The sequence below is a fragment of the Tetrao urogallus genome (assembly GCF_951394365.1).
Source record: "Tetrao urogallus genome assembly, chromosome: 15".
NCBI lineage: Eukaryota > Metazoa > Chordata > Aves > Galliformes > Phasianidae > Tetrao > Tetrao urogallus.
Window position 1 is genome coordinate 10592200 of NC_136828.1, and position 12692 is coordinate 10604891.

Below are 12692 nucleotides of genomic sequence, written 5' to 3' on the forward strand. Positions count from 1 at the left end.
AGCTGGGCACCTCTGGGCTGGGGGAGTGGGGGTCTCAGGGGGGTACTGCTGGTAGCAAGGTGTCATCTCCCTTGACGCATCCCACGTTGTTAAATAATAGTGTTCGTGATGGCAGAGGCAGTTTGGGAGGATGCTTGGGATGAAGCTTCTTGCAGTTGCTTTTGCAGCATGATGTGCCTCCTGTTGCCACTCCAGAGGTGCTAAGGGATAGCAGGATATGTTTGTCTTCCCACACCATGGGACAAGTGCAAGTCCTTAACCCTGCAGCTGGGCCATCCAGATGGGATCAAACTAGTTCCTTGTCCCCTAGCACCACTTCTCCCTTCATTAGACTTGGACATTAAAGCCTATCTGTGACCATAGATGGTTCCATGTCCCGGTGGACACGTTGGGAAAATTGTTTGCCAGGACATCTGCTCAGAGTGAGTGCCTTCCCGGGGCCATCTCCAACCAGCTGCACGTTGGCTGTGTCCTCTCCCACCCCCGGGCCAGGGAATGGAGGATATATCCACATCTCTCTGTGTTTTCCCTCGACCCTAGAAGAGCTGGTGCTCAGGAGGTCGGGTGACTGCTGCTGTGATGTGCTGGGCAGCGGTCCATCTGGCATGGGCAATGTGAACTGATGGAGCCGCTTTCAAGCGTACCTTTATTAATATCTCTGAGGAAGGAGAGCAGCTTGGCCTCTCTGCACTCCTCTCCAGCAACCTGACCCTGCTCTGACAGCAGAACTCACAAGGAATGCGGAGGGGAACAGTTTTAAGAGAATCCAGTGCAGTCCAAGTTTTCTCATTTGCTGGTGTTGTTGTGGTTCTCAGAAATGCTATGTCTCCCTGCCGTACAAAAGAACAAAATTTAAGACGTCTTCCTTCCTCACATGTAATTCTGGGGAGCAGCCTTACTATAGAAGCAAGGGCAAGGCAGTGAGGGAGATCTCCAGCCAGCATGCAGCCACCACTTGGTGGACCCCATTTTTGCCATGAGAGCTAATGGCCCTGTCTTTGTTTTCTCATTGCAGAGCCTCTCACGGGAAACTTGTGGTGACGTGGCTGCCAAGACGTGGAAGCCTGGGACTTCTCTTCCACCGCACCAGAATTTGGGGGGTGGGCAGGGGTGGGCCAGGGGGACACCGGGAGTCACAAGACCCTTCCCCTTCACTGTGGGCTTGGCTCAGGGATGACTGCAGGCAGGGTCAACCCTTACAGCATAGTGTCCTCCGAGGAAGACGGACTGAGGTTGACCACCATGCCAGGGATTAACGGCTTTGGCAATGGGAAAATCCACACCAGGAGGAAATGCAGGAACAGGTTTGTAAAGAAGAACGGTCAGTGCAATGTGGAGTTCACAAACATGGATGACAAGCCACAGAGGTACATTGCAGACATGTTCACCACGTGTGTTGACATCCGTTGGAGGTATATGCTCTTGCTCTTCTCCCTGGCATTTCTGGTATCCTGGTTATTGTTTGGGCTGATTTTCTGGCTAATTGCACTGATTCATGGAGATCTAGAAAACCCAGGTGGAGATGATACCTTCAAGCCTTGCGTTCTGCAGGTCAATGGCTTTGTGGCTGCTTTTCTGTTCTCCATCGAGACCCAAACGACTATTGGTTATGGCTTCCGCTGTGTGACAGAGGAGTGCCCGCTCGCGGTCTTCATGGTGGTGGTTCAGTCCATCGTGGGGTGTATAATCGACTCTTTCATGATTGGTGCAATAATGGCAAAGATGGCCAGGCCCAAAAAAAGGGCCCAGACGTTACTTTTCAGCCATAACGCAGTAGTGGCAATGAGAGATGGGAAACTCTGCCTGATGTGGAGAGTCGGGAATCTCCGGAAAAGCCACATAGTAGAAGCCCATGTACGAGCTCAATTAATTAAGCCCAGAATCACAGAAGAAGGGGAGTACATCCCACTCGACCAAATAGACATCGACGTGGGGTTTGATAAAGGCTTGGACCGTATCTTCTTGGTGTCCCCCATTACCATTCTCCATGAGATCAACGAAGACAGCCCGCTGTTTGGGATCAGCCGCCAGGACTTGGAGACGGACGACTTTGAGATTGTGGTCATCCTCGAAGGCATGGTAGAAGCCACTGCGATGACGACACAAGCTCGGAGCTCCTACCTGGCCAGCGAGATCCTGTGGGGGCACCGCTTCGAGCCTGTCTTGTTTGAGGAGAAAAACCAATACAAAGTAGACTATTCCCACTTCCACAAAACATACGAGGTCCCGTCCACGCCCCGCTGCAGCGCCAAGGACTTGGTGGAGAACAAATTCCTGCTGCCCAGCACCAACTCCTTCTGCTACGAGAACGAGCTGGCCTTCATGAGCCGCGATGAGGATGAGGAGGATGATGACAGCAGGGGTTTGGACGACCTGAGCCCAGACAACAGGCATGAGTTCGACCGGCTTCAAGCAACGATAGCGTTGGATCAGAGGTCATACCGGAGGGAGTCAGAAATATGACTCTAGGTCCTCTCGTTGACTTTTCCGAGGGTATTTTTTTTCCTCCTCTAATCTCTTCCCCTACAACCCGCTCAAATTATGCAGAACAATGCAAGTGCCATAGGAATGCTTGAGAAATTAGTCTTGTTCCTAGTTTTCAGTTTCATCGCAATAACCACTGAGCGGTCTGCAGGAGGGGACGGGGCAGGCACAGCGCTCCCCACACCCTGGGGGGACGGGGGGGTCCCGGGGCATGTGTGTCCCGTACTGGCTGTAGGGCTGGGCTCTCCCCATGGGGAAAGCGCGAGCGTCTTCTTGGAGCCGAGATCCAAATAGAAGAAATATCAGGAAACAAACCTTTATCTTTCTTTTTTTTCTTTTTTTTTTAATATAACTGAGCTGCAACAAAACAAAAATCGCTCTTTCTGGCAGGCAGTATGATTCAGTTGCACAAGAACAACACTTGAAATACCATGCAACGTTAACGTACTTCTTTTTAATTTGGGGAAAGGGGAGGGGAGGGAGGCAAGAAGGTTTTTACTTTTTTCAACATAACCTTTGGGAGACTGTTTACCAAAATAATAATAACAATAATATTAATATTAGTAATAATAATAATATTAAATCTGAAAGAAATGATTTGGTATTTTTTAAAAGCGAGCAAGGGAATGAATAAGCTGCAGGGGTCTCTTGAGTGGTGACTTGCTGGGTAGATGCAGGAGCTCAAAGCCAAGGCAGCATCTGATTTAGGGGTGGATTTTTTTTCCACTGGCACTGCTTCATAGGCAGAAAACAGATGTAAGTGGCTGCAGGTCCGTGGCAGTGAAAGCGAGTAGCGTAATTACCAGCAAAGTAGCTAATAAGGAAAAGCCAGACTGCTGTAGAGAGAACCCTTGTAAACACAATAATTAGCCACATTCTGGAAATATTGATCTTCAGGGTGGAAATTGGGCCTGGGGCGTCAGCTGCTGAAGTGCTGCGTCTCCAGTGGGGAATTCATAACTTCCACCAGAACTAGGATGAAAAAATGAAAAGCACAAAAGGCAGACTGGAAAGCTCTTGAATTTGGGTATTTTCCCATTCCACCCACCAGTGTGGTATTTTCTCCTTCAAAAAACCATTTGAAATGTGGAGATCGAGGTGAAATGTGTCTTGCTGGGTTGCATCTCATGTAGCCCAGAAGTAGGACGTGAGCATTGTCCGTGCCGCCTCTGCCGGGCTGGGATTTGTGAATTCCCCATTCACTGGAGGGTTCTGTTTGGAGGCGGATTCTTTTCCAAAACCAACAGATGCCAGTCGGGAAACCCACCATGTCCTGCACATCACCCTGTCCCCACGTCCCAGCCTTGAGGTGGATTGTGCCTTAGAGATGCAAACTCACACGCGCTCATCCCACGCCCATCCCACCCATTCCCATCGCTCTGTCCCATCTGCTGCCCTTTGGGCTGGTCTTGTTTGCACGCTGGTTTGCCTTTTACTAACATAGAATCATAGGATCATTAGTGTTGGAAAAGACCATTACGATCGCCAGTTCCAAACGCCAACCCATCTACCACCATGCCACCGAACCTTGTCCCTACTATGCCATGAGGCAAACCGTGCCGTGCATGGGAAGCCTTCTCTCCCTTTGCAAGGAGGGAAGTTGGGAAGATGTAGCTCACTGCTCCCCTCATGCTGGAGCTGAATATGGCTCTCTGTGCTGCAGCAAGGGCTAGGGTCCTGCACCCGGCTTCAGCCATAAGGGCTTGGGAGAGGGGTCTGCAGCAGTGCTTCAGCTCCGTGGGCTCCTGGCACTTTCCTCTCCCCATCCCACTGCAGGCAAGCCATGTCCAGGCGTGATAGCCTAGTCTAAATGCCAGCAGCACAGGTAGGATTTGTCCTCAACCCTCGTCCCTATCTCATTTTTGCAAAGAGTGTCCCAAATAGGGCTGTCCTTAAAATGGGGGACACACTGGGACTTGCCATTGGGCACCATCCACGACTTTCATCTTTCTGATGAAGTGACACATTGCCATCCCATCACCGGTCCCTTTGCACCAACGGGGATGGTTTTGCCCCCCGTGTTTTGCCCCACAGCATCGAGGGGGGTGGGCAGGGCAATGGGGAGGGGGCAGAGAGATTTTGTGTGCGCACTACTTATTTATTTTTTTAAAGAAATGCTTTTAAGTGGTTTTAGGTTCTTTTGAATAAATAATAACTCTATTAAAAGGTGCACATCTTGCTGCTGTAGGATTCTCAGAGGGTTAATTTCTTTATAAATATATATATCTCACAGTAAACATTTGTACAAAAAAAAAAAAAGGGGGAAAAAAAAAAAAAGAGAAATAGAGATGTCTTTAAGTAAATTATTGCTTTTAAAGGAACTTATATGATTGTACAGTGTTACCTGAGAGAGTAGAATAATATATACAGAAGTATTTTTAAACTACTGCGTAGGGAGGTGGGGGGGTGAGCCCACAGAGGCCAATTTGGGGCTCTCCTCTGCTCGTGTGGATGCGTCCCCTCCCCAAAGCCCACTGTGAGGCTCTAGCTCTGGCGAGTTGTTGCACCTGCACGGTACAGTCCTTGTTCTGGACATGGGTGTGCTGGTACATGGTGTACAGATGTTATTTTTGCCTGTTGTGAGTGCTCAGATCTCCTGGTTGCTTTATGACCACCACAGAGCACAGCGGAGGCTGCCTCGGTTGGTGGTTTTATTGCGTGCGTTGTGAAAGAGAATTGGGGAAAAAAGGCAACAAAAAGCCCCAACGTGGCAGGTGCTCCAAGGAGTGGCTGAAATGCTCTCAGGGTCTGGGTTCTGGTGTGGGAGCCCCCAGAAGGGCTGCTCAGAGCTGAAATGGTGGACTCCCCAATCAATCCTTGTCAAGACCACGGAGTACAGCTGGCATTACACTGATCCTTGGAGGATGGGGGAGGTGAGGAAGGCACAGCCCCAGTCACCCTCCTGCAGCATTCTATGCTGCGTGCCCATAGCCCCCAGCAGCCCTGGGTCGGAGTGAGCCTTGGGTCCTCATAACCCAACGGAGTGCACTTCTCTGTCGTTAGGGCTGGGACAATCATTGAGTGCTTCACCTCCCGCGATGCGGTGCCTGCTCAACCTTCAAACCTTTTGTAGGAAATGAATCCAGAGCCACCTTTTCTATCTTTAATAAGGCAGAACAGAAACATTTTATTTTTAAACCCTCCTGCTCTTTTCCTTTCTTTGTGTGCTGACAACCAAAAGAACCCCCTCCCCCCCCCGCCAGCCCCACTCCATTGCCCCATTTCTGTGCTTGAGTGTGTGGCCAGATTCTGCTCTGCCACCCCCCCCCCCCAATTCAGGGATGCTGCCACAGGGGGTGGGCGCAGGGCTGGGTCTGGACGCCCTCCAGCTGTGCACATCTGTCCCGCTGCCCCAATCCCCAGGGTGGGTACCACCTCGGAAAAGCCCCATCTTTCCTCTTTCACCCCTAAAACATGCACCTCAGGGCTCCCTCAGGCTCTGTCCCATGCAGTGTGGGGACCGAGGCTGGCCCCCAGTTTGACAACTGGGAGCACTGGTTTCCCAGGGGTAAAAGGCAGCGTCAGTTTGCTGGGGACACAGTGACGTGCAGCGGTAGCAAAGTGATGGATGCAATGAAAGTCTCTGTACCTTCTCCACCTCCAGAGTTTCTCTGTCTCATTGCACATATATTTGAGATATATGTGACAATGTATATATATATTTGTAAAATGTATTTCAAATGACAAAAAAAAAAAAAAAAAAAAGAAGGAAAAAAAAACTGGCCAATTTTATGTTATTTTAAATATATTATATATATTATATATAAGAATCTCCAAAAAATATAAATAGAATAGAGAAAATAATATAAATATGTAATAAATGTATTTTGATCTATTTAAAATATCTCGCGTCATGCTGTGTATTTTAAAGACCATGGAGAACTGCCTGGCTGTAGAGTACTGGAAATGGGATTTGTAGGCTGCCTGTTGTTCTATCCTAAAGTATACGTAGATTTTATATGTGCAGCAAACATTAAGCATGCGTTGGGGCCAGTGGGACTGCACTGCCCCAGGAGCTGGTTTGGATAAAAATGGGAGGCTTGTAGGAGTTTCTCGGCAAACATCCCTCTTGCTGCATCTAGGTAGGAGAAAGAAGCCAAATTTCAGTCTCAGTTGTTGCCAAAGGGAGATGATGGCTTGGAAATGCACTGGGCTGTGGGGTTACTGGGATGGGAAGGATGCTGAGGTTGGGTGTGATTTGGGGGAATGGGAAAACAGGGCTCTGTGGTGTTAAATCAGCACAGCCAAGCCCTAAAAGTGAGCTGTTCCGTGCATCCAGCACTGGATGCTGCCCATGCAACCTGAAATCAGCTGCTGACACAGCACAGGGAGCGGATGGCAGCAGCTCAGCCGTGTGGGGAGCCTGAAGATGGAAGCCATGACCAGGCAGAAGGAGCACAGCCATCTGAGGCCGACCCACAAATCTTTCCCAAGCAACCTTGTCTGCCCTTGGGCTGCACGAGGATCTGCTTCCTAAGGGCACCGCCTCCTCCAGAGACACCAAGTGGCTGTTTAAACACCTCTAATGGGACGTCCTGGCTACAGGAAGGCAGAGTGAGCGTGCGGGATGCTCTGCTGGGGTTCGTGGCAGGTGGGCAGGATGGGCAATATGAAGAAATTGTTAATCCAGATTTCTCCGGCTGGTCACACAATGTGGACGGACAACAATTGACCACTGGCTCCCAGCCACTGCTGCTTGGCTGGACAGACCCATTCCTTCCCTCACGGAGAGATTTTTGCTCATAATGTAGAAAAATCACTGCCAGCCACTCACTGCAATCAGCACAGGTAGGGCTGGCGCTGGGCGTGAGGTGGGAGCGCTGCACGTTTAATTTATCAGGGGGAGACTGAGAGGTGACTTGATTACAGCATTTGTCATGGGGAGAAAACATGAGTCCAAGGAGGTAACTTAATCTACCGGGGAAAGGCATAATAACAGCCTCTTCCTGGAAGCTGAAGCCAGACAAATCTGTCTTAGAAACAAGGAGCGATCTTTTAATAATGATTAGCTATTAGAACAAGCCACCAATCTCTGTCTCTTAATGCCTTTAAATCTGTACCAGATGCTTTTCTGGAATCTTTTTTCTCACTGAGGAGCAGAGAAGGAGCGGTTGGGGAAGGTAATGAGAAACCTCCCCAGAACACGGGCTGCAGATTGGCTGCAAATCGCCCCAGGAAGGGCGCAGGGAGGCCCTGCAGGGCCCTGCTGGAAATGGGAACCTTGCTCCAGCTTCTGCTCTCATGCAGCGTTGACTCTTCCTGCAGCCGACAAACTCATCGTTTTAGTTGTGGAAGCATTTAATGATTCAGGAGTTGGCAGCTCCCCTAGGGACGGTTTGCACTGCCTTGGTAATTCCTCCCTCAGTGGCTGCTGGTGGCAGAAATCCCCAGGGAGCTGAGCTGAGGCTGCTGCCACAGGGAATTATCCCAGAGCATTCAGTCCTTGCTTTGTTTCTTCTCTGGCAATCCTCACTGTCAGAGCAGGAGCAGGCAGGGATGTCAGCCATCCTGCAGGGATCCCCAGTGGGCTGGGAAGGATGCTGTGCAGCCAGCAGGAAGGATGGGGCTGGTTCTTAGATGGCAACCTCCACTTCTAATACTCAAGTTGTCTTTAATTGGTAAAACCCTCTCTTCTCTCACCACTGTACTGCCTTTCTGCCTCTTCCCTTTAAGTTCTGGGCACTTAGGAAGTTCTCTATGCTGTGCAGAGATTTTTGGTCTTTCCGTCTGTGCAGGCAGGAGTGTTGGTGAGGCTCTGCCAGCTCTGGGTTCACACTGGGATGGGACTGAAGTCAGTGTGCTGCGTGCAGGGAAGGACTAGGGGTGCAAGGTCAGCCCCATTGCTCCTTCTCCCAGGCAGAGATCTGTTGAATGGGCTCTGTTGTCTGGCAGCAGCATTACTGCAGCTGCTTGGCTCCTTTGAGTCAGGCCAGCACCAGCCACAAACTCTCTGAACCAAATCCTTGAATTCCCTATTGCATCCTTCCCAGCAGCGCTAAGACACCACATTTTGGAGAGCTTTGCCCTGACCCCACTACTAACACATCTCCTGCACACAGCCTGGATGCATCCTCCCTCCTGGCTGCCTTACAGAGCTCAGCCCCCCCAAACTCCTCTGCATTTGCTCCATCACCCACCCAAACTGCCCCTTCACCAGCGCAGGCAGCCTGGAGCAGCTCGGGTACCGCAGGGCGATACCCAGGGATGCTCGCTTGTAACCATAGCAACGGAGCAGCATCTCTGCTCTCCTGCCAACAATTTGCTTTTTCATCCTGCATTAAGGTGGACCCTCTCTGACTCCTTCCTCCGGCACTGAAAGCTCTCCCAGTGAGGGGTGTGCTCTCTGTCTCCTTGCACCACGTTTCTCTCCATCCCACGCTGTTTTATCCCCCTGTATAACAGGGGGGAACAGCCCCCAGCATCCTGCAGGGAGACCAGAAGCACAGCACCCGGAGTTTCTCCTTAACACACATTTATGAGTGTCAGTGGGACAAAATAAAGCGTTTCCTTACACTTGTTGTTAAAAGGTCACTGTCAAGGTTAAAATCTTAAATACTGTTTTTTTATTATTATTTCTTAAATGGCCTCTTTTAGCAATAACACACTGGCTTCTTAATACAGCCTGAATGTAATTACCACCCATTAAGTACTTTGTTCACCTTTCACATTTCTCCCCGCTCGGGGAAGGCAAACACATGAGTCAGCGTCCCTTTTTCTGTCGGTTTTAGGCAGTTTCTGTGTGACAAGCTGTCGTGAATCAGCACAACTCTGCCAAGTTCAGGTCACAACCAACTCAGCTCCTGGAGGGATTGAAGGAGAGACCCCCAGTTTAGGGGAACAAACCCCACATGAGCACATTTGGAGGCAAATCAGGCACGGTGGTGCTGCTTTAAGGGAAGAAACGTGGAAAGGCTGCAGAAGGGATGTGAAGGGAAGAGGAGCTACGTCCGGAGCCCCTTCCCCAGACATTTGATGCTTTCCTCTTCTTCCGGCTGGCACATTTATTTTGGCAATATTCATCGGTGTGTAATGAAGCCCTCCCTTCCTTTGCTGCCTGATGACCTCGTGCAACTTGCTTGGGGCTGTCCCCTTCCAGAGCAGTACTCCTGCATGCTGGGCTGCACCACCCATCAGAGGACATTAGGGACAACATCGGGGTGCCAGCAACGGGGTGACCCCACCACCCCACTCCCTGGGGGCTGCCCCCCACCTGGTGGACTCGCTGTCCATTTGGGTTCGTGGCTGACTCAGCCCCAGATGGCTGCTGTGAGCTCTTATATAACAGTGTGTTTTGGTGGGGGACGTGGTGAGGAGGTGGGTGTGGGGGCGAGGGAGGGAACAGCGCTAAAGATAAGCCTGGCAATGCTGGCACTGCTTTGCCAGGGGAAAGGCACTGGGGATCAGGATCCCTCTGCCACCACCCCAAATCTGCTCCCAGGTGCCCACCGCCACCACCGCTCGCTCTGGTGCAGGGTTGCCTCCATGAAGCCATCCTCAAACATCACAGAAACCAACGCTCTTCCTTAAAATCGGGTGTTCTTTTATTTATTTATTATTATTATCTTTTATTCCGTTGTTTCCTTACCAGGGAGCACAGGAAAATGGTTTTGGCTGCAGGGCTGCACCAAACGGCATAGAACATCCTTCATCTCCACCTCATCCTTCATCTCCACCTCACCCTTCATCCCCACCTTTCCCCTCCCTCACCCTCGGCTGTACTGCTGACCAGCACCACAGTGCACGACTGTACCAGAAATGCCATGTTTATTTTTCTTAAAGGGATGCATTGGGTGACCTTTCACCTCTGTAGAAGTCTTCCTCTTTTGATCAGTTTATAAATTCAATGTAAATGCAGAGATGACCCTTCGGTTTGGTTTTTTTTGTTTGTTTGTTTGGTCTTTTTTTCTTTTTGAGGGGGGGAAATTTTATTTTAGTGCTCTGGACATTTGCTAAATAAAAAACGATTCTAACAGGAAGGATATGCAGGGTGATGGCTTTTCTCATGCAGGTGCCTGGGGGGCTTGGGATGTGTAATCAATCTGCAGCCCAATGCACCATGCTGGGTGCAGGTCCCATCCCCCAGCACTGAGGCTGACTATCACCTAGGGGTGGTTCTGATCTGGGTGGAACTGCCCTTCCCCAATCCCAATGGGGACGGTCCTGTGTTTGTTCCCCAGGGCAGACCCTGAGATGGGTTCCCACTGCGAGAGGGTCCCCTGGAGCAGCCCTCTGCCAGACACTGCCCACTGATCATCCATCAGCACCGCAACGATGCTGTGCGGAGGCGACGGCGAGAACAGGCGCTGGGTATCAGCAGGAGGCAGTGCTCAGATGGTGGGGGGAAGTCCACTGCTCCTGATAATTAGGAGAAAGACTAAATAAATCTCATTGTGAAGACAATGTGGGGGGTGGGGGGAAGGAAGCTCAGAGCTGAGTTCCTGCCAGTGATGTGTTTGCAGCACGCTCCATCCCATGTTGAATAAGAAGAGAGGGGCCTTGTCCCCTGGCCAGGTCATGCTAACCAGGCTGTGGCATTGCTGATCACTGCAGGGCACTCAGGCTGGGTGTTTGGTGTCCGAGTGCCCCCTCCCATGCTGGCCCCAGCATTGCTCCCCAGGGCAGGTATCTATCCCGCAGCCCCCAGCACAGATACAGTTTTACACAGAGCAAGAATCTGGGGATTATGCTGCCAGAGTCTGACCAGCCAAAAATTGTTAAAAATCAGAATATCCATCGCTGAAATCCAGCTTAAGAGTCAAACCAATCATCCATACCATCTGCCTCGCCATTGAAGATAATACTACTTTTATTGTTTCCGTAAGCTGCTAAGCAGCTTTTCAGCAAGAAAAACCCTCTCTGCTGGGACATTGGCTGCGATGGGATGGACCCACAGCCTGAGCAGGGCATTGTGCAGTGACATTGGGATGCAGTGCATAGCGGGGAGCCTGGAGTGGTGGTGGGCAATGGGGAACTGCTTTTGCACGGCTGCCGTCACCTTCCCAGAAAATGGACTGCAACACCAGCTTCCCTCCAAGACATCCCCAGATGTCTCCGGAGGCTCTGGCAGCCAAAGGTGATGTGTGCCAGCCCTGTAACAGGAGCTGCCCCACTGCTACCCACCTGACCTTCTCCCTGAGGTATTCTTAGCCCAGGCACAGCCACTGGCTTTCAATCTGCAAGCTGTCCTCAGCCTTGGGCCAGGGGCAGGGAGAAAAAGGGACCTGTGTGTGATCATCCTGCTTCCCAGCGTGCTAGAGGCTTCCATTGCTCTGCTCCTGGAACATGTCCATGCCCCACAGAGTGCAGCCTCTTCCATGGACGCAGCTGCTGCACAGGTTTCCCACTCCCAAACCCTTCCCTTTTCCCCAGGCCTCCCCTCCTGCAGCCTCTCAGGATGAGGGCTCTATTCCCATCATTGACACAAGCATCTTTCATTGTACCCTTAGCTGGCATCCTTCCTGGCGTAGAATTAATGCCCTCCTGGCCCCTGGATTTCAAAACAGGGCACGCATGTTGATGGAAAGGTCCAAGTCACGTTGTTGCCCCCTGTCTGTGTGAAGCGGGACACGTGCTTGGGTTGAAGACATGTCAGGGGTGACAAATCACTGCTGCCTGTGAGTCTGCTGTGAGCCGGATGGGCTCTGCTCTCCATCCTCCCCAAGGACCTTCCTGGCCCCTTGGCTGCTCTCTGTGCTCCCTGGTCCCACCCCTCCTCACTGCCCAGAGCTCGCCCCAGGGACCTGGCTTGCAGCCAGCATTGACTCCTAATTAGAGAAAGCTGCAATTAGTGGCACAGCCATGGAGAAGCCCCAGCCTGTCAGTCTTGACTGCCCCATGGCATTGCCCCACAAGGTCCCTGACACTTTCCTTAACAAGCCAGAAAGTTACAATGCTTTGAGGGGTGCACACCGTGCTCCCAGCCCCACCCCGCTGTGCATGCTCCATTAAATGGCTGCAGGATTTCATCCAGAAGAGCAGGAGAGTCGTTTTCTATACGGAAGGGCTGAAAGGAGGTCTCTGCAGTTTCCCATGTGTGTGTTTGTGTACTTTCTGTGTGCAGAGATGTGACACTTGTGCTGACAGAGCACAGGACAGTGCTTTGCACCCGCGTCCCTTCTGCTGTGTTTCCAATCCTACAGAAGAACAGAGGCCCTTTGATCTCAGCTTCACAGACATCCAAGCAGCTGAAAGGCACCACTAGGGTCAGT

At 51.1% G+C, this 12692-nt stretch overlaps 1 protein-coding gene across 1 annotated transcript; it reads left to right on the plus strand.

Annotated features, from left to right (window-relative positions):
* Nucleotides 1-1173: 1173 nt before the first annotated feature.
* On the plus strand, nt 1174-2463 carry KCNJ12 (potassium inwardly rectifying channel subfamily J member 12; the record flags this gene model as incomplete). The annotated part of the gene is made up of 1 exon (XM_079543152.1): nt 1174-2463. The coding sequence occupies one exon, from the start codon at nt 1174-1176 to the stop codon at nt 2461-2463; it is 1290 nt and encodes a 429-aa protein (XP_079399278.1).
* Nucleotides 2464-12692: the final 10229 nt, after the last annotated feature.